The sequence below is a fragment of the Leucoraja erinacea genome, chromosome 37 (genome assembly GCF_028641065.1).
Source record: "Leucoraja erinacea ecotype New England chromosome 37, Leri_hhj_1, whole genome shotgun sequence".
Taxonomy (NCBI): domain Eukaryota; kingdom Metazoa; phylum Chordata; class Chondrichthyes; order Rajiformes; family Rajidae; genus Leucoraja; species Leucoraja erinaceus.
This window is the reverse complement of record NC_073413.1, coordinates 881,143-908,751: the sequence shown is the minus strand read 5'-3', so window position 1 is coordinate 908,751 and position 27,609 is coordinate 881,143. Positions and strand designations below refer to the sequence as shown.

The following is a 27,609-nucleotide window of genomic DNA, read 5'->3' as shown; positions in this document are numbered from 1 at the left end:
TGGCATAGTGGTAGAGCTATTGCCCTACAGCGTTAGAGACACAGGTTCGATCCCGACTACGGGTGCTGTCTGTACGTTCTCCCCGTGACCTGCATGGGTTTTCTGCAAGATCTTCGGTTTCCTCCCACACTCCAAAGGCGTACAGGTTTGTAGGTTAATCGGCTTGATCTAAATGTAAATTGTCCCTGGTTTGTGTAGAGTAGTGTTAGTGTGCGGGGATCGCTGGTGGGCCGAAGGGCCTGTTCCCACCGAGTCCGCATTAACGAGCGATCCCCGCACATTAACACTACCCCACAGGGATTGCTGGTTGGTGCGGACTCGGTGGGCCGAAGGTCCTGTTTCCGTGCTATAACTCTAAACTAAACTAATTACTTGGTACACCTGCATGCTAACCTATTCTATTTCATAGAAAATAGGTGCAGGAGGAGGACATTCGGCCCTTCAAGCCATCATTGTGATCATGGCTGATCGTCCCCTATCAATAACCCGTGCCTGCCTTCTCCCCATATCCCTTGACTCCACTAGCCCCAAGAGCTCTATCTAACTCTCTCTTAAATCCATCCAGTGACAGTGACTGTGGCAGGGATTTCCATAAATTCACAACTCTCTGGGTGAAGAAGGTTTTTGCTCACCTTAGTCTTAAATGACCTCCCCTTTATTCTAAGAACTCATTCATACACTCAGATCCCTTTACAACCAATATTTGTAGTGTCACTCCATTCAAATAATAATGGCTCTTTTCATTTTTCTGTCCAAAGTGGATAGCCTCACATTTTTCCTATTTAGTTTAGTTTAGAGATGCATCATCTGCCATGCTCTTGCCCATTTATTTAACCTATCCATATTTCTCTGAGGCTCTTTGTGTCCTTGTCACATCTTGCTTGCCCACCTCGCTTTGTATTTTGCTACGGTGCCCTTGGCCTATCTTTCCCTCACCATGGTCATATCCCAGCAGGTCAGGGCTCTGTGATTCTTTAAACGTGACAAGGTCACTGCTTCCACCATGTCTCTAGTAAACGGCAGTTTAGTTGAACAGTAACAGCACTTTAGTTTAGTTTAGAGATACAGCACGGAAACAGGCCCTTCAGCACCGACCAGCGATCCCCGCACACTAACACCATCCTACACCCTCTAGGGACAATTTATACATTTACCAAAGCCGATTAACCTCTAAAACTGTACGTCTTTGGAGTGTGGGAGGAAACCGAAGATCTCGGAGAAAACCCACGCAGGTCACAGGGAGAACGTACAGACGTACAGACAGCACCCATAGTCGGCTGTGCCACCGTGCAGCCCTGACCTTCTGACCAAGTGCATAACCAGTCTTAGGTGTTCTGCACGTTCTGGTTTGTAGAAAGGAACTGTAGATGCTGGTTTATTCTGAAGATAGACACAAAGTACAGGAGTAACTCAATGGGCCACTCATGCTGGAGTACTGCGTGCTGGAGTCACTCACCCTGCCTGAATTACTCCAGCACTTTGTGGCTATCTGCTATGTTTCCCACTGTTCAGGGCTCTGCACGACTTAAAATCAGTGTATAAAATCATGAGAGGAATAGGTCGGGTAGACACTCAGAGTCTCTTGCCCAGGGTAGGGGAATCGAGGACCAGAGGACATAGGTTCGAGGTGACAGGGAAAAGATTTAATAGGAATCCGAGGGGTAACTTTTTCACACAGAGGGTGGTGGGTGTGTGGAACGAGGTGCCAGGGGAGGTAGTTGAGGCTGGGACTATCCCAACGTTTAGCAAACAGTTAGACAGGTACAGGTTTGGAGGGATATGGGTCAAATGCAGGCAGGTGGGACTAGTGTCGATGGAGCATGTGGGCACGTTGTGCCTGTTTCCACGCTGTATTACGCTATGACGTGTCGCAGCATCTTACACCTACCGTGATGATGTCGTTCTTTCGGAACCCCAGCTCATCGTCATCGTGGCGCTCGAAGTCCAGGAGCGCTTTGGCCCGGCGTCTGCCGTTCCGCGACACTGCGACATAGTTCTCATGGTCCTTCTGATGGCTCTCCATGGAGTAATCTGGCGTCAGTTCCTGTGGAGGAGGAGGCACGTCAATCCCTGGTCTTGGAAGGAAGACAAAAATGCTGGAAAAACTCAGCGGGTGAGGCAGCATCTATGGAGCGAAGGAATAGGTGACGTTTCGGGTCGGAACGTCACCTATTCCTTCGCTGCATAGATGCTGCCTCACCCGCTGAGTTTCTCCAGCATTTATGTCTACCGTCGATTTCTCCAGCATCTGCAGTTCTTTCTTAAACACCCTGGTCTTGGAAGGTACAGCAACAAGCGAGCCACTGCACGTGGAATGGAGTTGGGGATACAGAGGTGTGGGCATAATCTAAACCCTGCACACTGCACTACCAATGATTTGCTTCATCGTCCAGAAGATTACAGCAAACATTGCAGAAGTAGAAAAGACTTTCTGGAATTTAACACCGAGGTTTATCTCGGAAGTGCAGCCATCTTGCTCTGCAGTAAAGTAAGTGCGAGAGACACTCAGTGGGCCGGGCAGCATCCGTGGAGGGAAATGGTCCGTTGATATCCTGGGTTGAGACCCTTCATCTAGACGGCATCATCTTTTTTTTAAGTTTAGAAATAGAGCGGATCATCCCCAATCAGTACCCCGTTCCTGCCCTCCCCCCATTATCCCCTGACTCCGCTATCTTTAAGAGCCCTATCTAAGTTGAAGATAGTTGAAGTCTTTTTCCCCCAGGGTGGAAATGTCAAATATTTTAGGTACAGGTCTAAGGTGAGGGGAGGACATTTTAAAGGAGATACATGAGACAATGTTTTTCATACAAAGTGTGATAGATGTCTGGAAATGCCAGGGGAGATGGTATCAGCTGATATGACAGCAATGTTTATTTACGGGGCATTTAGATACATCTGTGAACAGACAGTGAATAGAGGGATTTGCACTATATGCAGGAGGATCTGTTTAGTTTACATCTTAGATAGACACAAAGTGCTGGAGTAACTCAGTGGGACAGGCAGCATGTCTGGAGAGGAATGGGTGACGTTTTGGGTCGAGACCCTTCCTTCAGATCATGGCTGAGGTTTCAGGTCGAGACCCTTCTTCAGACATCATGTTTGGCATAGACATGGTGGGCTGAAGGGCCTGTTCCTGTACTGTTCTGCAATCTACAGTTCAGCACCCTACCATCATGCTTAGTCAATCCCTTGCCCAACTATCTATCCCACCCATCTATGATATCTGTTCCTCCAATCCCAGACACATGCAGACCAGGCAACTGAACCCAAAGCATTGATTTGGGATAGAGGAGACAGTCAGAACCTTTTCCCCAGGGTGCAAAATCAAAATACTAGAGGGCACAGCTTTAAGGTGAGAGTGGTGAAGCCTAAAGGAGATGTGCAGTGCAATAATAATAAATAGTTTTAATAATAATAATAATAATTTGACGAGTGGTTGAGCAGATAGTGACTGGGCCACGCAAGGTGGGAGCTGCCCTAGAATCATTGAATGATACTGTGTGGAAACAGGCCGTTCCACCCAACATGCCCACACCGGCCAACACGTCCCAGCTACACTAGTCCCACCTGCCCGCGTTTGGTCCATATCCCTCCAAACCTGTCCTATCCATGTTTCTTAAATCGTTGGAAAGTCCCTGTCTCAACTACCTTCTCTGGCAGCTTGTTCCGTACACCCACCACCCTTTGTGCGAACAGTTGCTGTGTTGGATCTACTCACGATGCTACAGTTTCTGGGGTCGAGGCACTGGAAGTGACGGGCAACCTGCAGGATGGCTTCTCGCAGCTCGGCCACCAGCTCCGTCTGCTTGATGTTCTTTGCCTTCAGGGCCTCAGCATCGTCATTGTCCCCTGTTGGTGAGAGCGGGTGGAGACCAGGCATGAGCGTAGCCCAGACCATCACACAACCAACCTCCCCTCTACTGACTGCATTTACATCTCACGCTGCCTCGGCATTTGGTGCGGTCACGGTGGCGCAGCAGTAGAGTTGCTGCCTTACAGCGAATGCAGCGCCGGAGACACGGGTTCGATCCCGACTACGGCTGCTGTCTGTACGGAGTTTGTACGTTCTCCCCGTGACCTGCGTGGGTTTTCTCCGCGATCTTTGGTTTCCTCCCGCACTCCAAAGAAGTACAGGTTTGTAGGTTAATTGGCTTGTAAAAATTGTCCCTAGTAGGTGTAGGATAGTGTTTATAACCATATAACCATATAACAATTACAGCACGGAAACAGGCCATCTCGGCCCTACAAGTCCGTGCCGAACAAATTTTTTTCCCCTTAGTCCCACCTGCCTGCACTCGTACCATAACCCTCCATTCCCTTCTCATCCATATGCCTATCCAATTTATTTTTAAATTATACCAATGAACCTGCCTCCACCACTTCCACTGGGAGCTCATTCCACACCGCTACCACTCTCTGAGTAAAGAAGTTCCCCCTCATATTACCCCTAAACTTCTGTCCCTTAATTCTGAAGTCATGTCCTCTTGTTTGAATCTTCCCTATTCTCAAAGGGAAAAGCTTGTCCACATCAACTCTGTCTATCCCTCTCATCATTTTAAAGACCTCTATCAGGTCCCCCCTTAACCTTCTGCGCTCCAAAGAATAAAGCCCTAACTTGTTCAACCTTTCTCTGTAACTTAGTTGCTGAAACCCAGGCAACATTCTAGTAAATCTCCTCTGTACTCTCTCTATTTTGTTGACATCCTTCCTATAATTTGGCGACCAAAATTGTACACCATACTCCAGATTTGGCCTCACCAATGCCTTGTACAATTTTAACATTACATCCCAGCTTCTATACTCAAGCTGTGCGGGGATCGCTGGTCGGCACGGACCCGGTGGGCGGAAGGGCCTGTTTCCGTGCTGTATCTCTAAACTAAGCTATAGCATAAATCAAGGACAAGTCGCACCATAGGCCACTCCCTCTTCTCCCCTCTCCCATCAGGCAAAAGGTATAGAAGTGTGAAAATACACACCCCCAGATTCTAGGACAGTTTCTTCCCAGCTGTTATCAGGCAACTGAATCATCCCACCACAACCAGAGAGCAGTGCTGAACTACTATCTACCTCGTTGGTGACCCTCGGACTATCCTTGATTGGACTTTGCTGGCTTTACCTTGCGCTATACATTATTCCCTTATCATGTATCTAAACACTGTAAATGGCTCGATTGAAATTATTGTCTTTCCTTTTGACTAGATAGCACGCAACAAATGCTTTTCACTGTACTTCGGTACACGTGACAATAAACTAAACTGTATCTGAATGGACCACAACAAAGGCGAGTTTAATGTGAGTACATAAAATGAAGCCCTGCAGTATTAAAGGAACGCAGGAGATGAGAGCCTAGTGTGTTAACGAGAACACTGGAAATGGGGGCCCGATGTATTAACGATAGCCTGGAAATCAGTAGCAAGTTGGCCAGACAATAGACAATAGGTGCAGGAGTAGGTCATTCGGCCCTTCGAGCCTGCACCTCCATTCAATGTGATCATGGCTGATCATCCCCAATCAGTACCCCGTTCCTGCCTTCTCCCCATATCCCCTGACTCTGCTATTTTTAAGAGCCCTATCTAGCTCTCTCTTGAAAGCATCCAGAGAACCTGCCTCCTGAGGCAGAGAATTCCACACTCACCACTCTCTGTGAGAATGAAGTATTGGATACAACGTTTTACTGGAGCTGTGTTGCGTTCTACAGAAGCAAGACTGTTCTCCCCTTTTTCCCCTTATCATGTATATATACACTGTAAATGTTTTGTCGTTCTGCTGACTGTTAAGCACGCAACAAAAGCTTTTCACTGTACACATAACAATAAACTATACTGAAACTGATTAGGGTGGATGCCGAGGTCAATATTTCTAAATTTGCATCTGTCGCAAACTTCGAGAAATGGTGAATCTTGTTGGTGACAATTGTCCTCAGGGAAGTGAATAAAGGTCGGCGGAATGATGGCAGATGCAAATTAACCTTGAAAATTTGAAATGTCCCCTTGTGGGAGGAGGAATGAGAAGAATAGAGGGTAAAGGTAGATAGTTATATAGGTGTGTAGGAAAGAACTGCAGATGCTGGTCTATACCGAAGACAGACACAAAATGCTGGAGTAACCCAGTGGGACAGGCAGCATCTCTTGAGACAAGGAACGGGGTGACGTTTCGGGCCAAGAAACGACCCTGTCTGAAGAAGGGCTCCGTCCCAAAAACCTCACCCTTACAGATCGTGGTTAATTGGTTCAGCCACAACTGGAGTGTTGAGCCTGGCACCGCGTTCAGGAAAATACTTCTTGATTATAGAAACATAGAAACATAGAAACTAGGTGCAGGAGTAGGCCATTCGGCCCTTCGACCCGGCACCGCCATTCAATATGATCATGGCTGATCATCCAACTCAGTATCCCGTACCTGCCTTCTCTCCATACCCTCTGATCCCCTTAGCCACAAGGGCCACATCTAACTCCCTCTTAAATATAGCCAATGAACTGGCCTCGACTACCCTCTGTGGCAGAGAGTTCCAGAGATTCACCACTCTCTGTGTGAAAAAAGTTCTTCTCATCTCGGTTTTAAAGGATTTCCCCCTTATCCTTAAGCTGTGACCCCTTGTCCTGGACTTCCCCAACATCGGGAGCAATCTTCCTGCATCTAGCCTGTCCAACCCCTTAAGAATTTTGTAAGTTTTCTATAAGATCCCCTCTCAATCTCCTAAATTCTAGAGAGTATAAACCAAGTCTATCCAGTCTTTCTTCATAAGACAGTCCTGACATCCCAGGAATCAGTCTGGTGAACCTTCTCTGCACTCCCTCTATGGCAATAATGTCCTTCCTCAGATTTGGAGACCAAAACTGTACGCAATACTCCAGGTGTGGTCTCACCAAGACCCTGTACAACTGCAGTAGACCATTATTATGGGTATCAGGGGTTATGGGGAGAAGGCAGTAGAATGTGGTTGAGAGGGAAAGATAGATCAGCCATGATTGTATGGTGGAGTAGACTTGATGGGCCGAATGGCCTCATTCAGCTCCTTGAAACCTATGAACAAAAAGGTTTTAGGTAAGGTGCAGATTTGTGTTTTCTGGGCTGAATGACTCCAGACCTATGGATTGACTGGTGAAGCTGGGGTTGTTCTCCTTGGATCAGGAGAGGATGCGAGGGATGCAATATTTGTTAGTTTAGTATAGTTTATTTTATTGTCACATGTACCGAGGTACTGAGAAAAGCTGTTGCTGCATGCTAACCAGTCAGTGGAAAGACAATACACCCTTACAATCAAAGATACATGATATGAAAAGAACGTTTAGTGTAAGGTTAATAATATAATAATAATCTTATTTATATAGCACATTTTTACAACTGCATTGACCCCAAAGTGCTACATGATACATGAAAAGAACAGTAAAGTGGGTAAGGTTAAGCCCGATCAAACGATGTATGCACTCCAAGCGGATTCGAATCCTACCTTCCGGGCCAGGAACACTTAGCCCGATCAAACATGGGCGGAAATCCTGGGGGGGACAGGGGGACACGCCTCCCCCCATGCTTTGAGAGGTGGGAACGATCCACCCATGTTTTGTAATCCGGACTTTATCAGATGCTTTATCAGGGCTGAATCGGCCCGTTCGTGGGGCTTTTCAGCGCCCGGCGCAGCTTAAAATCAAACTGCTGCATCGAGGCGATCGAGGCTCCCGATGTTGAAGCCCCCACCGGCCGATGAAAGGCCCCGTGAACGGGCCGATTCAAGCCCCACAATTCGGGGCGGACGAAGCTGCTGTTGCTGGAGTTGGGAGTCGGTCACCAACCAGGTCAGCTCCCGATGTTACCGTCCACAGGGCCCATGGCCGAAGCCTCGCGTGTGTGTGCGTGCATGTGTGTGCGTGTGTGCGTGCGTGTGTGTGCGCGCGGCCGCCACGAAATTGTGTCCCCCCGCATGTTTTGATAGCCATTTCCGTGCCTGCGATCAAAGATAATCTGAGGGTCACCAATGAGGTCAATGGGAGGTCAGGACTGCTCTCTGGTTGTGCTAGGATGGTTCAGCTGGGAAAACTGTCCCTGAATCTGGAGGTGTGCGTTCTGGAGGTACGGGTGAAGGATAGTCAGAGTAGATAGAATCTGTTCGCACTGGCAGAGGGGTCAGAGAAACAGCAGTCACACAATGGTGGAAAACATCTGAAGCAGCAAGAGCGACTGAAGGCAGCTTTCCCTCCTCTAACCCAGTGGTTGGATCTGAAACACTGCCTGAGGCACCAGCAGAGGCTGATTCAACCTCAGCACTTAAATGGAGCTGGATAAGTATCTGAGGGGACGATGGTGCGGGGTTTGGGGGAATGTGTGGAGGGGGGGGGGGGGGATGTGGATGGGCTGATTTCTCTTGCTCAGAACGTAAGCCGGCGGGTGGTGAATCTGTGGAATTCATCGCCACAGACGGCTGTGGTGGCCAAGTCAATGGGTATTTTTAAAGCAGAGATTGACACGTTCTTGATTAGTACGGGTGTCAAAGGTTAGCGGGAGAAGGCAGGAGAATGGGGTTGTGAGGGAAAGGTAGATCCGCCATGATGGAATAGGGGAGCAGACTCGATGGGCCGAATGGCCCAATTCTGCTGCCATGATGAATAAACTATAAATTTACCAAAAAGTAGGGCTCCCAGGCCAGACTTCCTGCGATGGGACTGTCGTCGAACAATCTAAAGATAAAGAGGAAAGAATGAGAGGAAGCATCGAGGAGTTGGCGTTTACCATCTCTTTCCAAACTTGATCGATTGAATGATTAATAGATACAGCATGGAAACAGGGCCTTCAGTCCACTAAGGATAGACACAAAAAGCTGCGGTAACTCAGCGGGACAGGCAGCATCTCTGGAGAGAATGAACGGGGTGACGTTTCGGCTTGAGTCCCTTCTTCAGACGTCCCGACCCGAAACGTCACCCGCCCCTTCCCCCCAGAGACGCTGCCTGTCCCGTTGAGTTACTCCAGCATTTTGTGTCTATCTTTGGTTTACACCAGCATCTGCAGTTCCTTCCTGCACCTTCAGTCCACCATGTCCACGCCGACACCCGTTCACACTAGTTCTCTCAGTCTGAAGAAGGGTCTCGACCCGAAACGTCACCCGCCCCTTCTCCCCAGAGATGCTGCCTGTCCTGCTGAGTTACTCCAGGCGTTTTGTGTCTTTCTTTGGTGTGAACCAGCATCTGCAGTTCCTTCCAACACATGTAAATGTAAATGGTCCCCCAGTGTGTGTAGGATAGTATTAGTGTGCGGGGATCGCTGGTCGCTGCGGACTCGGTGGGCCGAAGGGCCTGTTTCCGTGCTGTATCTCTAAACTAAACTAAATTACTTCACCCTGCAACCACTTTTGCGCGGCACTCCCCCCTCCCCATCGATCCGCTCTCCCTGCATCTCCCGGGGGGGGGGGGGGGGCATATCCCTCACATCCCATCACCCCTCGTGCCATCCTGTGCTCTCCCCCAGCGCTCATTGCCCAGTGCCCCTTTCATGACTGGTGCTCTGGGCCCCACTCTGCCCGCTCCCACTCCACACCCAGCTCAATCCCTGCACCAACTCAGTCCACCAGCCCCGTGCCCACACACGGTGTGCCCACACTAACATGCCCTTGTTTTGTCTGAGGAAGTGTCTCAACCTGAAATGTCACCCATTCCTACATGCAGTTCTACCTTCCTACATTCCTAAAAAGTTGCAAACACTGCCCAGTCCATCATCGGCTCAGACCTCCCCACCATCGAGGGGATCTATCGCAGTCGCTGCCTCAAAAAGGCTGGCAGCAACATCAAGGACCCACACCATCCAGGCCACACACTCATCTCCCCGCTACCTTCAGGTAGAAGGTACAGGAGCCTGAAGACTGCAACGTCCAGGTTCAGGAATAGCTACTTCCCCACAGCCATCAGACTATTAAACTCAACTCAAACAAAACTCTGAACTTTAATAGCCCATTGCACTCTACCAGTTTGTTTATTTATGTGTGTATATATATATATATTCAATGGTATATGGTCACACTGATCTGTTCTGTATTTATGTATGTGCACTATATTCTGTTGTGCTGAAGCAAGCAAGAATTTCATTGTCCTATCTGGGACTCATGACAATAAACTCTCTTGAATCTTTAATCAGTATAAGGAGGTGAGGAGGGGTTGCAGCGAGAGCTACCACATGACAGTGGACATGCTAGAGTAACTCAGCGGGTCAGACAGCATCTCTGGAGAAAAGGAATAGGTGACGTTTCGGATCGAAACTGAAGAAGGGTCTTGACCTGAAACGTCACCTATTCCTTCTATCCAGGGATGCTGCCTGGCCCACTGAGCTACTCCAGCATTTTGTGTCTATCTTTGGTGTAAACCAGCATCTGCGGTTTCTTCCTACACATGTTTTATCTTCACGCTCTTCCTCCGAGCCATACAGACAGCATTGCCCAGGCCGACATGAACAGATAAGTCACCCACCTTTGAGAAGCTGGGCAGTGGAGACTGGGAGTTTAGCTGGCCTTGTTCCGCTATCAAGTAAGCTAGATGCTTGCTCCTCTGCGCTTCAATCATCGTGTCGGCCAACGAGCCAGCTATCGTCATCGACTCCTGAAGAGAAAGGACCAGGTATTTATTGCACTCGTCTGCAAAAGGGAGGCAACAAGTTGATCGAAATATTTTGGGACATCTTTGGAATCCGTCTGGACTCGGGTGTGGAGCGAGACCAGGGAACGGAAACCAACAAACGGAGACTGGAGTGGAGAGCGGAAAGTAGAGAGGGGAAAGTAGCGGAGGGAAAAGTAGAGAGAGGGAAGAAATAAAGAGGGGAAAGTAGCACAGAGAGGGTAAAAGGTAGCGAGGGGGAGTAGAGTAGAGAGGGGAAAGTGGAGCAGAGAGGGGAAAGTACAGGAGGGAGGGCAAGGTCGTGGAGAGGGGAAACTCCAGAGTGGAGGCTAAGAGTGGGAGTGGGAGTCTATACTCATGACTGCGTAGCCAGTCACAGTGCGAACTCCATCATCAAGTTCGCTGACGACACCACTGTTGTGGGACGTATCACTGATGGGGAAGAGTCAGAGTATAGAAGAGAGATCGACCGACTGACCAAATGGTGCCAGCGCAATAACCTGGCCCTCAACACCAGCAAAACCAAGGAACTGATTGGGGACTTTGGAAGGGGTAGGATGGGAACCCACAGTCCCGTTTATATCAACGGGAGCTTCAAATGGTAGAGCTTCAAATTCCTGGGCGTGCACATTTCTGAAGACCTCTCCTGGTCCGAGAACACTGATGCAATTATAAAGAAAGCACATCAGCGCCTCTACTTCCTGAGAAGATTACGGAGAGTCGGTAGGTCAAGGAGGACTCTCTCGAACTTCTACAGGTGCACAGTAGAGAGCATGCTGACCGGTTGCATCGTGGCTTGGTTCGGCAACTTGAGCGCCCAGGAGCGGAAAAGACTAGAAAAAATACTAAACACTGCCCAGTCCATCATCGGCTCTGACCTCCCTGCCATCGAGGGGATCTATCGCAGTCGCTGCCTCAAAAAGGCTGGCAACATCATCAAGGACACACACCATCCTGGCCACACACTCATCTCCCCGCTACCTTCAGGTAGAAGGTACAGGAGCCTGAAGACTGCAACGTCCAGGTTCAGGAATAGCTCCTTCCCCACAGCCATCAGGCTATTAAACTCAAATGAAACAAAACTCTGAACATTAATAGCCCATTATCTATTTATTTGCACCTTATCTGTTTATTTATTCATGTGTGTATATATTTATATAATGATATATGGACACACTGATCTGTTCTGTATTCATGCCTTCTATATTCTGTTGTGCTGAAGCAAAGTAATAATTTCATTGTCCTATCTGGGACACATGACAATAAACTCTCTTGAATCTTGGGTTGCAAAGAGGGGGGAGGGGGCAGTGGGAACGGAAGTTCCATTCCTCCAGCTTGCTCCATGCTTGATAAGGTCAATGCTGCTGTGATCTGGACCCCTCGCTGCCTGTTCCAAATGGCCTTCCATTCTTCTGGAGACCAACAATTTATCTTGGTCTTAATCGCATGTTATGACAGTTCTGCAGGAGAGTATTCCAAGATTTCCCAGCCCCAGTTTTAAATGGTTGACCCCTGATTCTGAAACAATGCCATTTTTGAGAAATTCTTACTTGCTGCTGCTTTGAGTTTGAGCTTAGTTCATTGTCACGTGTACCGAGGTACAGTGAAAAGCTTTTGTTGCGTGCTATCCAGTCAGCGGAAAGACAATACATGATTACAATGGAGTGGCTGGGCTTGTACACTCTGGAGTTTAGAAGGATGAGAGGGGATCTTATTGAAACATATAAGATTTTTAAGGGTTTGGACAGGGTTTTTAAGGGTTAGAGGCAGGAAACATGTTCCCGATGTTGGGGGAGTCCAGAACCAGGGGCCACAGTTTAAGAATAAGGGGGAAGCCAATTAGAACGGAGACGAGGAAATACTTTTTTTCACAGAGAGTTGTGCAATTCTCTGCCTCAGAGGGCGGTGGAGGCCGGTTCTCTGGATGCTTTCAAGAAAGAGCTAGATAGGGCTCTTAAAGACAGCGGAGTCAGAGGATATGGGGAGAAGGCAGGAACGGGGTACTGATTGGGGATGATCAGCCATGATCACATTGAATGGCGGTGCTGGCTCGAAGGGCCGAATGGCCTACTCCTGCACCTATTGTCTATTGTCTCACACAGACATGGTAATGTATTTCTGTCTTTTACTACTGACTTCAGTGTAATATTTTTTCAAGTTACCTATTGATAACCTACTGCGCCTTCATTGTTTTACTAATGTTAGCAATCAGTGGGACAGGCTGCATCTCTGGAGTGAAGGAATGGGTGATGTTTCTGGTCGAGACCTTTCTTCAGTCTCAACCCAAACGTCACCTATTCCTTTTCGTCAGAGATGCTGTCTGATCCACTGAGTTACTCCAGCTTTTTGTGTCAAACTGTCACGCTGCTACCCCTCCTTATACTTCCCATCTCCACACAACTCTTTCAGTCCTGATACAGAGCCTTAACCCAAAATGTCAACTTCGCTTCCACAGATACTGCCTGACCCGCTGAGTTCGTCCAGCCAGCACTTTGATTTTTGCTCCAAATTCCAGCACCTGTAGTCTCTGGTGTCCGTATGGAGTAGTGTGCTGGTAACAAATAGTGGCCAGTGACTAAAATGATAAATGATAAATTGTTGGGATCAGACAGCATCTCTGGAGAAAAGGAATCGGTGACGTTTCGGGTTGAGACTGAAGAAAGGTCTCGACCAGAAATGTCACCCATTCCTTCACTCCAGAGATGCTGCCTGTCCCACTGAGTTACTCCAGCTTTTTGTGTAAGCCAGCATGTGCAGTTCCTTCCAACAGCTGCAGGTGAGGAAAGGTGGATAGAGGCTGGTGGGGCAGGGTGGGGTGGCGATAACAGCAGAGGCTGGGCCAGCATAATGGACAGAGTCTAGGACCATAGCCTCACAATTAAAGGATGTTCCTTTAGGAAGGAGATAAGGAAGGAAAAAAAAAGCCAAATGGAGCAGTCACTGGCTGTGGCTGAAGAGAAATGATGGTGTCTGGGCTGCCACGTGACCATCTAGAGGCTAACCTAACCATAAGACACACACCCAGGTCTGATCACCCTGCGGTGGGCCTGCCTCGACTGAGGGTGTCTTGTGATTAAAAAGCCGAAACACCCAGTGACGTTGAGGTACACAACTGAAGATGTGTCTGATTAGTAGCAAAATCACCTAGTGGTCACCCACAAGAATACCAAATGTCAATTGAAGTGAAAAACTTTAGGGATTGTAACATCCAGCCCTACTATTCAATCAATTTAGTCAGAGGGTGGTGAATCAAGTGGAGGGCCAAGTCTATGGATATTTTTGATGCAGAGATAGATAGATTATTGACAGTGGCGGACTGGCCTGGGTGTCAGCTTGCCCGATGGCAAGTGGGCCCCTGATGAAGTGGGCCCCCTTTGTCTCCGGGCAACCAATATTTTTAGACCCAGTCCGCCACTGATTATTGATTAGTATGGATGTCAAGAGTTATGGGGAGAAGGCAGGAGAATGGGCTTAGGAGAGAGGGAGATAGATCAGCCATGATTGAATGGCGGAGTAGACTTGATGGGCCGAATGGCCTAATTCTGCTCTGATCACTTACGACCTTATGACCCAAATGAAGGCAACCAGAGGCTGCAAATGATGGAGTGTGACCAAATTATCATTTATTAATAACCACCTTCTTCATAACAGTGACTTAAATGATCAATTGCAGGCTCCTCCATCACTCAGTCACTTTAGTTATTTGCAACTGATATATTTCTGCAAACCGGCTTATATTTCTGATGCTGAATTATTCACAATTTGTTCCTCACCATTAGCGATTAATTATTTCCTTCTATAAAGCACAAAGCGCTTTAAGTTGCAGATTGCCGACATACTTCCCCACACATTCTACGTAATGCAGTACTTTCACTTCTGCAGAGTGCACTGGGATTTAACAATTATTGACTTGCTTTTCCATCACACACTGGGTGGTCTTTGTAATGAATGTGCTTTTAGGCATTTATCACTGATGAACTTCCCATCCTACAGTGATTTTAGTCATTTCATCCCAAATTTTCTGCATAATGTACATCATATCTTATTTCCCCTTGTTAAGGAAGGAACTGCAGATCCTGGAAAATCGAAGGTAGACAAAAATGCTGGAGAAACTCAACGGGTGAGGCAGCATCTATGGAGCGAAGGAAATAGGCTTCCGAAACGTTGCCTATTTCCTTTGTTCCATAGATGCTGCCTCACCCGCTGAGTTTCTCCAGCATTTTTGTCTACCTTCTTATTTCCCCCTATTTCTTTACGTCGAGGCTCCTCAAATCTACACTGACTTGGAGCAGTCCCATCTTCATACTTTATTGTAATGTATTACTTTGTTATTTCTCTGAAGCATTAGTTTAGTTTAGTTTAGAGATACAGCTCGGCCTTCACGAGTCCGCGCCAACCAGCGATCCCCACACACTAACACTATCCTACTCACACTAGGGACAATTCACAAGTATACCAAGCCGATTAACCTACAAACCTGCACGTCTTTGGAGTGTGGAGGGAAACCGGGGATTCTGGAGAAAACCCACACAGTCACAGGGAGAACGTACAAAGAAGCACATGTACAGACAGCACCCGTAGTCAGATTCGAACCTGGGACTCTGGCGCTGTGACTCTAATACTGCACCACCATACCGCCCCAAATTAGTACAGTGGATTTAATACATTTAATAGATCTTCATAATTATCTCTTCATTATATCTTCATCTATACTTTACCTACAACCCACTACTCCATTAGTGTACAGTAATTTACTATTGACTTGTCCTACTTGATATATTGCTTTTTATTTTTTATGCCAACCTACTTATTTGAATTTTGTCATAACACTGCACAATACATTAGGAAGTATTGTGTAAATACGATAAGAACAGCTTTTGCCCTGCTGTTATCATTCTCTTGAATTGACCTGAGATATGCTAGGGATACATTTGTCATGTTCCAATCTACCTTGTTGTGGACCTTGCACTTTTTTCTATCTTGCATTTTCTCTATAGCTGTAACATTATATTCTGCATGGGGTGGAAGATTGCAACTTTCTCGTGGTCCGCCCTGTTTCGACTAATGCAATCAACTCGACGTTCACAAACGGAAGATCAAATAGAACAAGTTGTCCAACAACTTTAGGCTGTGCACGCCACATGAAAGAAGAAGATATTCTGCATGGTTTATTTTCTCTTTTGCACCACCTGATCTGCTCATGTATGGCATGACCTGTCTGGATCGCATGTGAAGCTCTTTCACCCTATCTCGGTACACGCGACAATAATAGACCAAATACCAGTACTAATCTCTGAAATTATCTATCCCTGTTGCCTATTATGCCTCCTGGCATGTAGGGCAGCAACAAAGGTCCTCCACTCCTGTCTGTTCTGGGCTAGCTTCTGGACACTACCCCAGGTCAGGTCCATTGTACATTCATCCTAGCATCTGTCGTTAGCTCTGGAAGTCCATCACGCCCAGTGGTGTTAATTCCTTCACTTGCTGTTTCTGTAACATATGTGTTTTACGAGACAGGGTTGTTAGCCCTGTGCTCAACCTCCAACCTGGAGGACCAGTGGATCGCTCTTGGTCTCGCCTCTACCCTTCCAACCTGTCCAGCATGGGAGACCCTAACAGGAGAGGAATCTCCCGCTGGCATTGCTCTAGGGGTCACTGAGACACACAAGCTCCCCGACCTCGACAAGGTTGAGATCCAACAGGGATAATCGACACAAAAAGCTGGCGTTACTCAGCGGAACAGACAGCATCTATGGAGAGAAGGAATGGGTGACGTTTCGGGTCGAGACCATTCTTCAGACTGATGTAGGGTGGGGAGAAGAAAGGAGAAAGGAAGAGGAGGAGCCCGAGGGCTGAGGGAGAGCTGAGAAGGGGAGGAGACAGCAAGGGCTTCTAAGTCTGAAGAGGGCCCCACCCCGAAACGTCACCTATTCCTTTTCTCCAGAGATGCTGCCTGACCTGCTGAGTTACTCCAGCATTTTGTGTCCATATTCGGTGTGAACCAGCACCTGCAGTTCCTTCTTAAACAAAGCCAAATAGTGTTACTTCATTGGAGAGGGTTTGAGTTTATCAGTTTAGGAGGGTCTCAACCCGAAATATCACCTATTCCTTTTCTCCAATGCTGAGTTACTCCAGCTTTTTGTGCCTATTTGAGTTTAAGAGCTGGAATGTAATCGCACCTCGAGTATAGTGCGGAATTGCGTGCTCTGTATTTGAGGAGGGATCGTCTTGCTGTGCAGGGAGCTCAGCAAACGGTGTTTAGGGCTTACGTTTAAAAAATCATTGGAGATTGTTGATGTTTATAGCCACTAGAGTTTAGAAGAAAAAGAGGACATTCATCGAAGCCTGCAAATTCTAGCAGGAATAGACAGCCTAGAAACAGGAAGGATCACCCTAGCCAGGAGTCCGGGATCAGGGGTCACTGTCTGAGGTGAGGGGAAGTGAGGAGTCGAACTGAGATGAGGACATACTTCATCCCCAAGAGAGAGGTGAACCTTTGAAACACTCCACCACTGAAAGCAATTGAAGCCAATACATGAAATATAATCAAGAAAATTGAAATGGTTTCTAAAGGTTAACGTATGTAAAATTATAAGAGGCATGGGTAGAGTAGACAGTCAGAAGCCTTTTCCCAAGATGGATATATCATACACTAGAGGGCATAGCTGTAAGGTGAGAGGGATAATGTTTAAAATGTGCTGAAACGTTGCAAAGGTCCCTCACTGGTAATTGTCTCTTGAGTCTGACCAATCTATCGTCCAATTCCAGGTTAAATATCCTGCTTCCTAAAACTAGGAGGGTTTTTGAAGGAGCAAGTCTGTATCAGACACGTTTTAAGTTACTCTCCTCCTGACAGTGCATCGGTGCAGAGTGTTCTGAATCATTTATGACCAACCTATTTCTGCATAACACACTGTGTTTCAGGTTTACTATTAATAACTTAATTCCACCACATTTTTCACAGTCTTGCTTCTGTAAAACGTTGATATTCCGTAATCCAACTCCTCAACATCTGGCCAACTTGCTACTGATTTCCAGGCTATCATTAATACATTGTGCCCCCATTTCCAGTGTTCTCGTTAACACACTAGGCTCTCATCTCCTGCGTTACTTTAATACAATGAGGTTTCATTTTGCATGCTCCCATTAAACTCCCATTGCTTAAAAAACTCACCTTTGTCGTGATCAATTCAGATACAGTTTAGTTTATTGTCACGTGTACCGAAGTACAGTGAAAAGCTTTTGTTGCGTGCTATCTAGTCAGCAGAAAACAATGATTATAATCGAGCTATTTACAGAGTATAAATACATGATAAGGAAATAATGTTTAGCGCAAGGTAAAGCCAGCAAAGTCCGATCAAGGATAATGCAAGGGTCACCAATGAGGTAGAGAGTAGTTCAGCACTGCTCTCTAGTTGTGGTAGGGTGATTCAGTTGTCTGATAACAGCTGGGGATAAACTGTCCCTGAATCTGGAGGTGCACCTTTTGCCTGATGGGAGAGGGGAGAAGAGGGATTGGCCAGGGTGTGACTCGTCCTTGTTTATGCTGCGGGCCTTGCCGAGGCAACGTGGGCTTTAAATGGAGTCAATAGAAGTGTGTTCTACAAAAAAACCCATCTTTCGGCTGACTGGTTAGCACGCAACAAAAGTCTTTCACTGTACCTCAGTACACGTGATAATAAACTCATCATCTACAACTGACTACCTTGATCCAAACGGCTGCTATTTGTTTGCTACTGATGTACTACTTAATCGCACACTGTGTTCTCAGGACTTTATTAGAGTCTGAAGAAGGGTCTCGACCCGAAATGTCACCCACTCCTCCTCTCCAGGGATGCTGCCTGTCCCGCTGAGTAACTCTAGCACTTTGTGTCAAAGTAACATCAGCAAATTTGCAGATGACACAAAGCTGGGTGGCAGTGTGAACTGTGAGGAGGATGCTATGAGAATGCAGGGTGACTTGGACAGGTTGGGAGAGTGGGCAGATGCATGGCAGATGCAGTTTAATGTGGATAATTGTGAGGTTATCCACTTTGGTAGCAAAAACAGGAAGGAAGATTACTATCTAAATTGTGTCAAGTTGGGAAAAGGGGAAGTACAACGGGATCTGGGTGTCCTTGTTCATCAGTCTATGAAAGTAAGCACGCAGGTACAGCAGGCAGTGAAGAAAGCTAATGGCGTGTTGGCCTTTATAACAAGAGGAGTTGAGAGTAGGAGCCAAGAGGTCCTTCTGCAGTTGTACAGGGCCCTAGTAGGACCACACCTGCGGTATTGTGTGCAGTTTAGGTCCCCTAATTTGAGGAAGGACATTCTTGCTATTGAGGGAGTGCAGCGTAGGTTTACAAGGTTAATTCTCGGGATGGCGGGATTGTCATATGCTGAGAGAATGGAGCAGCTGGGCTTGTACACTCTGGAGTTTAGAAGGATGAGAAGTGTTCTTATTGAAACATATAAGATTATTAAGGGTTCAGACACGCTAGAGGCAGGAAACATGTTCCCAATGTTGGGGGAGTCCAGAACGGGGGGCCACAGTTTAAGAATAAGGGGGAAGCCATTTAGAACGGAGACGATGAAACACTTTTTCTCACAGAGAGCTGTGAGTCTGTGGAATTCTGGATATTTTCAAAGAAGAGCTAGATAGGGCTCTTAAAGATAACGGAGTCAGGGGATATGGGGAGAAGGCAGGAACGGGGTACTGATTGGGGATGAGCAGCCATGATCACATTGAATGGAGGTGCTGGCTCGAAGGGCCGAATGGCCTACTCCTGCACCTATTGTCTATTGCGTCCTTTATCCAAAGCGGGAAAACCTCACATTTTGTGCCTTCTTAAAATCATCACAAGGCCACAGGCTGCAATTGTTTTCTTGTCACCAGGTCGTCCCACTCTCTGTAAGTACTTTATGCCACTTGCTTCCGTCTCTGCCACATCTGTTCTGATGATAATACCTTCCGCACCAGACCTTCCGATGACCCTTCCTCATTCTTTAACCGCAGTTTCCCCTCCAACACAGTTGAAAGAGCCTTCAATCACAACTGTCGCACTTCCTGCACTGTTTCTCTCTTCCCCTCTCCTCTCAGTTCTGGTTCCCCTTCTCAACATTCCACAGGGTCTTATCTCCAAAGCAGCAGGACAATGAAGTTTCGCTTCGAGAAACAAGGAGGAAACAGGCCCTCCGAGTCCACGCTGACCAGCAATCTCCCAGTACGCGAGCACTATCCCACACTCTAGGGCCAATTTACAATTTTTACCAAAGCCATATTAACCTACAAGCCTGTTTGTCTTTGGAGTGTGGGAGGAAACCGAAGATCTCGGAGAAAACCCACACGGTCACAGGGAGAACATAGAAACATAGAAATTAGGTGCAGGAGTAGGCCATTCGGCCCTTCGAGCCTGCACCGCCATTCAATATGATCATGGCTGATCATCCAACTCAGTATCCCGTACCTGCCTTCTCTCCATACCCCCTGATCCCCTTAGCCACAAGGGCCACATCTAACTCACTCTTAAATATAGCCAATGAACTGGCCTCAACTACCTCTGTGGCAGAGAGTTGCAGAGATTCACCACTCTCTGTGTGAAAAAAGTTCTTCTCATCTCGGTTTTAAAGGATTTCCCCCTTATCCTTAAGCTGTGGCCCCTTGTCCTGGACTTCCCCAACATCGGGAACAATCTTCCTGCAACGTGCAAACTGCATGCATACATACAGACAGCACCCGTAGTCAGGATCGAATCGGGATCTCTAGCGCTGGAAGGCAGCAAGTCTACCGCTGAACGACTGAACAACAACTTGGGAAAGACGTGTAATGAAATGGAGGAAAGAGTAACAGTGAGGAGAGGGTGCTGGAGAGAGGGGTTTCCCTGAGGGATCATGGGCTGAATCCAGACATCTAGTTATACGAAATAATGGAAATTTTACGGGCCTGTTCCACTTAAATCCCGTATTATTTTCTCCGGGATCTCCAGTTTCCTCCCTCACTCCTAAGTCGTGCATGTGTGTCGGTTAATTGGCTTGGTATAAATGTAAACTGTCCCAGGTGTGTGTAGGGTCGCAATAGTGTGTGGGGATCGCTGATGGGCGTGGCATGGTGGGCTGAAAGGCCTGTTTCCGCGCTGTATCTCTAAACTAAGCTACATTTCTGCCAGCTACAGCACAGCCCACCAGCAGTCACATCTACCTCTCCCCATCTCGTTCTGCCTCCTGCTGGGACCACTCTCTCGATGACTCCCTGGTTTGCTCATCCCTCCCCATCCACCCCTTCCCCTCCCCAGGCGCTTCAGCTCCCACATGCTAGCCATTTTAATTCCCCATCCCGTAACCCTCATCAACATGTCCGTCTTTGGTTTCCTGCACTGCCAGGTGTGGAAGTGTGGAAACGCACACCTCCAGATTCAGGGGCAGATTCTTCCCAGCTGTTAACAGGCAACTGAATCATCCTACCCCAACCAGAGAGCAGTGCTGAACTACTATCTACATCATAGGTGACCCTCGGACTATCCTTGATCAGACTGTGCTGGCTTTACCTTGCACTAAACATTATTTCCTGAAGGGCCTGTCCCACTGTACGAGGAAATTCAAGAGTTCTCCCGAGTTTTAAAAAAATCAAACTCGTGGTTGGTACGTAGAATGTACGTAGCAGCTCGTGGATGTCCCGTAGCGGCTCGTAATGCTAACGGCAGGTAGTCGGGAAACGCGGAAACTCGTGAAGTTTTTCACCACTGTGAAAAATGTCCATGAGAACCACGAATACTTACGAACGGCTATTACCGTAATTCTCCGAGGTCGAATCAGGGGAAACTCGGGAGAACTCTTGAATTACCTCGTACAGTGGGACAGGCCCTTTATCATGTATCTGTACACTGTAAATGTCTCGATTGTAATCATGTTTTGACTTTCTGCTGACTGATTAACACGCAACAAAAGCTTTTCACTGTACATCGGTACATCAAAACTAAACTTAAAGGTGAGGTCCAGGGGAACAGCACCTATTCTGCCTGGGTGGTCTACAACCCAGCGAACAGTATGAGGATTGAATTCTCCAATTTCAGGTAACCTGCAACACCCCTGTGCCCCTCTCTCTCCTTCTGATCTACCCAAAACCTCTAGGGGGCAGCACAGAGACGCAGTGGTAGAGTTAAGGGCCTGTCCCACTGTACGATGTAATTCAAGAGTTCTCCCGAGTTTCCCCTGATTCGAACTCGGAGAGTTACGGTAATAGCCGTTCGTAGGTACTCGGGGCTCTCGTGGACATTTTTCACAGTGCTGAAAAAACTTCACGAGTTTCCGCGTTTCCCGAGTCCCTGCCGTTAGCGTTACGAGCCGCTACGGGACATCCATGAGCTCTGACGTACCCGCTACATACTTAACACGAGTTTAATTTTTTTTAAACTCGGGAGAGCTCTTGAATTACCTCGTACAGTGGGACAGGCCCTTTAGAGAACTAGGCAGGAGGCTGAAAAGCAGGACTTCCAGGGTGGTTATCTCTGGGCTGCTTCCGGTACCTCGTGCTAGTGAGGGTAGGAACAGGGACATAGGGGATCTGAATGTGTGGCTGAGGAGTTGGTGCGGGAGGGGCAGGGATTTAGATTTCTAGATCACTGGAATCTCTTCTGGGGCAGGGGTGACCTGTACAGGGACGGGTTGCACCTTAATTGGAAGGGGGCTGACATTCTGGCAGGCAGGTTTGCTAGTGTTACACGGGTGGGTTTAAACCAAACAGTGGGGGGTGGAGTCAACAATGTGGACGCGTATCTGTGCAGCCAACGGGAATGAGAGTGTAGGAAAGGTCACGTTTAAACTAACACAGCAGGGGGATGGGACCCAATGCAAGGAGACAGAGGGACATAAAAGGAGGATAGAACAAAAGGTCGAAGGGAGATGAGAAAAATTAATCTGAAAGCTTTGTGCCTTAATGTGAGGAGCATTCGAAATAAGGTGGATGAATTGGATGCACAGTTTGTAGTTAAGGGGTATGATATAGTTGGAATTACGGAGACATGGCATCTGCCATGCATCTGCCCACTCACCCAACCTGTCCAAGCCACCATGCATCCTCATAGCATCCTCCTCACAGTTCACACTGCCACCCAGCTTTGTGTCATCTAAAAATTTGCTAATGTTACTTGTAATCCCTTCATCTAAATCATTAATATATATTGTAAATAGCTGTGGTCCCAGAACCGAGCCTTGCGGCACCCCACTAGTCACTGCCTGCCATTCTGAAAGGGACCTGTTCATCCCTACTCTTTGTTTCCTGTCTGCCAACCACTTCTCTGTCTATGTCAGCACTCTACCCCCAATACCATGTCCCCTAATTTTGCCCACTAATCTCCTATGTAGGACCTTATCAAATGCTTTCTGAAAGTCCGGGTACACTACATCCACTGGCTCTCCCTTGTCCATTTTCCTAGTTACATCCTCAAAAAATTCCAGAAGATTAGTCAAGAATGATTTCCCCTTCATAAATCCATGCTGACTCGGACCGATCTAGTTACTGCTATCGATATGGGGGAAAAGCCAGAACGGGGTACTGATGTTGGATGATCAGCCATGATCATATTGAATGGCGGTGCTGGCACGAAGGGTCGAATGGCCTACCCCTGCATCTATATTCTATGTTTCTATGTTACTGCCTTACAGCGCCAGAGACTCGGGTTTGATCCTGACTGCGGGTGCAGTCTGTACGGCGTCACCCTCTGTTACGGGCTAGTCCCTCACTCATGAATACCAAGCAATCGCAAGAGGAGATATGCCTGAGCCACCCTGCCTGGACCCAGTTGTACGGTTCATGCATCACTCGACCTTGATCAGCGAGTCGGCATCTTCAATCTGTGATGGAATGTCTGACAACGTGTTGAAGATCGACGCCGAGTTTTCCGACTGGATGAGCTCCTCCTCCTGAAATAAAAGCAACAAGTTTAATTTTATGAGGCATCTCGGAGTGCACTCCACTCACCTTCTTCACTGCACTTGTGGCTGCAGCTCAGATAAGCAAATATGCCAGCCTTGCGGGCAGCAAGGTGGCGCAGTGGTATAGTTGCTGCCTTACAGCGCCAGGGACCCGGGTTCCATCCCCAGTAGTGGTGCCGTCTGTATGGAGATTGTACGTTTTACCCTGAGACTATGTGGGTTTTCTCTGGGTGCTCTGGTTTCCTCCCACACTCCAAAGACGTACAGGTTTGTCGGTTAATTGGCTTCACATAAATTGTAAATTGTCCCTAGTGTGTAAGATAGTGCTCGTAAACGGGGTGCTCGTGGTCGATGCGGACTAGCTGGGCTGAAGGGCCTGTTTCTCCAGTCTAAATGAATGCAATGATATCAAAAGAACAACTGAATGAATGGAGACAAAAGGAACTAGAGATTCTGGAATCTTGATCCACACACAAAGTGCTGGAGTAACTAGGAGGGTTAGATAGCATCTGATGAGGGAATGGACAGGCAACGTTTCAGGTCGAGTCTCAACGAAGGGCCTCAACCCGAAATGCTTAAGGAACTGCTGATGCTGGAGAAATCGAAGGTGGACAAAAATGCTGGAGAAACTCAGCGGGTGAGGCAGCATCTATGGAGCGATGGATAGGTGATGTTTCGAGTCAAGACCCTTTTTCAGACTGATATGGTGGTGGGTGGGCGGGAAGAAGAAAGGAAGAGGCGGAGACAGTGGGCTGTGGGAGATGAAACAACAACAGTCTTCGATGGGTGGTAACTTTTGCAGCTGATACTCCTGTACCTCTCCCAAATGGGAGGATGATCTGATGGAGATGGCTCTGTTGATGCATCTCTTCTTGGAAGGGGAGGGGAAGGAGGGAGAAAGCAAGGACTACCTGAAATTGGAGGTCAATGTTCATACCGCTGGGGTGTAAACTACCCAAGCAAAATATGAGGTGCTGCTCCATCGATTCGCAGTGGGACTCACTCTGGCCATGGAGGAGGCCCAGGACAGAAAGGTCGGATTGGAAATGGGAAGGTGCTGGGCCCAGGGAGGTCGGGTTGGTTATTGCGAACCGAGTGGAGGTGTTGGGCCAAGTGATCCTCCTCGACCCGAAATGTCACCAATTCATTCCCTCCACAAATGTGCCTGGTCTGCTGCGTTACTCCAGCACTTTGCGCTCATAACTGACCAAATGACCAGTTGGGCGTGTTCTAGTTATGCATCTTCAGAGAGACATAACGCTCTGAATACCAATAAAACTCTCTGAGGAACCTCATGCAGTGGGCTCACACATGGCCTGGTATGTTTAGCCTTGCATATATTTCATTTTGAATAGACGAGGTTTCGTCTAGTTGAGAGATCTAGTGTAGAAACAAGCCTCCACCGGCCCACTGAGTCCTCACCCACCTGTACATCCCTGTACATTAACACTCTCCTACACATGCTGGAGACAATTTTTACACTTAGATCAATGAATCTACAAACCTGTACGTCTTTGGTGTGTAGAGAGAAACTGAAGATCTCGGAGAAAACCCACGCAGGTCATGGGGAGGACGTACAAATTCCATACAGACAGCACCCGTGTTCGGGATTGAACCCAGGTCTCTAGTGCGAGACTTGGATGTAGCTCTTAGGGTTAACGGAATCGAGGGATATGGGGAGAAAGCAGGAACGGGGTACTGGTTTTGGATGATCAGCCATGATCATATTGAATGACGGTGCAGGCTTGAATGGCTGAATGGCCTACTCCTGCACCTATGTTTCCATGAATTGCATCCAATTGTCTGGGAAATCTGCCAAGTGCTGCGGGTGCTGGGTTATCAGGAGGTTTACTGTGACTTACAGAACTCCTGCAGTGATAGGAGACGGAGGAAGGGTCCCGACTCAAAACGTCACCTATCCTTTTTCTCCAAAGAAATGTTACGATACAGTAAAAACTAATAGTGACCATAAGTCAAAGTTTCCTGTCAGTCACGGAACGGGGCAAGGATGTACCAGGAGACTCGACGGCGGAAACATGGACCTCAGCGGCAACAGGAGCCTCGGTGGTGGTGGGGCCTCACGGTCGATGAGCGTGAGGGGGGAGGGGAAGACATCGGGGACCGGGTGTGGGGGGATCGCCGTGAAGAACAATGGGGAATCAAAACCGGGTCGCTTGACGCTGTAAGGCAGCAACTCTAGCGCTGCGACACCATACCGCCCTGAATCGCTCCAAACACCAGTATGCGTACCTTCAGCTTCAGCATTCCCAGGGTGATCTGGAAGAGCAGCACAGAACCCTCGCAGAAGAACAAGTCCCATACTCGGAGGAGGATGTTGATATGTATCACGCTGGCAAACGCTGTCAGGAACCAGTGCAGGGTGATCAAGGACAGTTCTGTACATGACACAAAATAGGTGACTGTGAGAAGGTTTAACGCACTCAAATAAATTGCAGGTAAAGGTAAATGAGTTATCAAGTTCAAGTTCAAATGTGTTTGTTTTACACTAACTGCAGGACACCTTCCTTATTCTATAGGTAAAATCCCAACAAGAGAGCATTCACCTTGATCTAAAGATAGACACAAAATGCTGGAGTAACTCAGTGGGGCAGGCAGCATCTCTGGAGCGAAGGAACGGGTGACGTTTTTAGTCGAGACCCTTCTTCTTCAGAAGACACAAACAGCTAGAGTAACTCAGCGGGGGAGGCAGCATCTCTGGAGAGAAGGAACGGGTGATGTTTCGAGTCGAGACCCTTCTTCTTCAGAAGACACAAACAGCTAGAGTAACTCAGCGGGGCAGGCTGCATCTCTGGAGAGGAGGAATGGGTGATGTTTCGAGGCGAGACCTTTTTCAGAAGACACAAACAGCTGGAGTAACTCAGCGGGACAGGCAGCATCTCTGGAGAGAAGGAACGGGTGACGTTTTGAGTCGAGACCCTTCTCCAGACCCGAAACGTCACTGTAGTGATGCTGCCTGCCCCGCTGAGTTACTCCAGCTGTTTGCGTCTATCCTCGCTTTAAACCGACATCTGCAATTCCTTCCCACACACCTTGATCTAAACCCAGAGAGATCAAAGCACCATCGCATAAAAATGACCACAGTCAGTCTCAGGGCTTCATGGACATTCTTTGAGCAGATAATTAGAGCAGTTCGAGAACAAAGTGGAACATTTGTTGAGAAGCAAAGAAACAAAGTAACAGTGGGAAACACAATAGTGATCAATCAAGTCCAGGAAAACACATCCCATTACACTATATGACGTGGCTCTTCTGAATAAAAAATGTACACACTAAGTATGTTGACAACAAAGGAAACAAAGACTAAGGGAGAGCATATTAAGTATGAAAAGGACTTAATGCTGTTTACTGCAGCACAAGAACTGACATTTAGGTGAAAGAAGAGACACAATGTGGTGCAGTAACTCAACGAGTCAGGCGGCATCCCTGTACAACATGGATAGGGGATGTTTTTGATCGGGACCCTTCTTGTGGTGGTGGGGGGGAGGAGGGGGGGTGAGGAAACAGGAAGAAGGGTAAGGGCAGGACAAATCCTGCCGAGCAATAGGTGGATACAAGTGTGGGGGGGGGGGGGGGTAAATAGATGGCTGGACAAAGACCAGAGATGAAGAGACAAATAGTGTGAGATAAGGATAGAAGTGCTGCAAATTGTGAAGCCGGAGGAAGGAATGTAGGTGGAAGGGAGCATGGGGAGGGGGTAGGAGAGAAAAGGGGTGCAAATCCATGAGGGGCCTGTGCAGGGAAGAGGGGAGTGGGGGGGGTTTGTTAGAAGGTTAAGCATCAGAAATTGGACAATTCAATGTTGATGCCATTAGGTTGTGAGCTACCCAAGCGGAATGAGGTGCTGCTCCTCCAGCTTCTCTTTTGTTCCCCAAAGAGAGCGATGAGTACCTGGAAGAAGCTGCTGGAGATGGCAGTGGAGGCAGATACGATAGTGGCATTTGGGAGATGTTTGGATAGGCACAAGGATATGAAGGGAATGGAGGTATATGGGTTATGGGCAGGCAGATAAAATTGGTAGTGGCGTCATGTTCAGCACCGACATCGTTGTCCATACGGCCCGCTCCTTTGCTGTACTGCTCTGTGTAAA

General features: G+C 47.7%; 1 protein-coding gene across 5 annotated transcripts in view; it reads right to left on the bottom strand.

The window, feature by feature from the left end:
• sgsm3 (small G protein signaling modulator 3) overlaps positions 1-27,609 on the bottom strand; it is a 112,574-nt gene that overhangs the window by 25,761 nt on the left and 59,204 nt on the right. For all 5 annotated transcript variants that reach the window (XM_055662987.1, XM_055662986.1, XM_055662988.1 and 2 more), the window contains 6 exons: positions 25,752-25,897; positions 23,394-23,489; positions 10,449-10,577; positions 8,618-8,672; positions 3,719-3,849; positions 1,889-2,044 (listed from right to left, as the gene is read on the bottom strand). In XM_055662987.1, the coding sequence (XP_055518962.1) occupies positions 1,889-2,044; positions 3,719-3,849; positions 8,618-8,672; positions 10,449-10,577; positions 23,394-23,489; positions 25,752-25,897 (713 nt within the window). The remainder of the gene's footprint in view (positions 1-1,888; positions 2,045-3,718; positions 3,850-8,617; positions 8,673-10,448; positions 10,578-23,393; positions 23,490-25,751; positions 25,898-27,609) is intronic.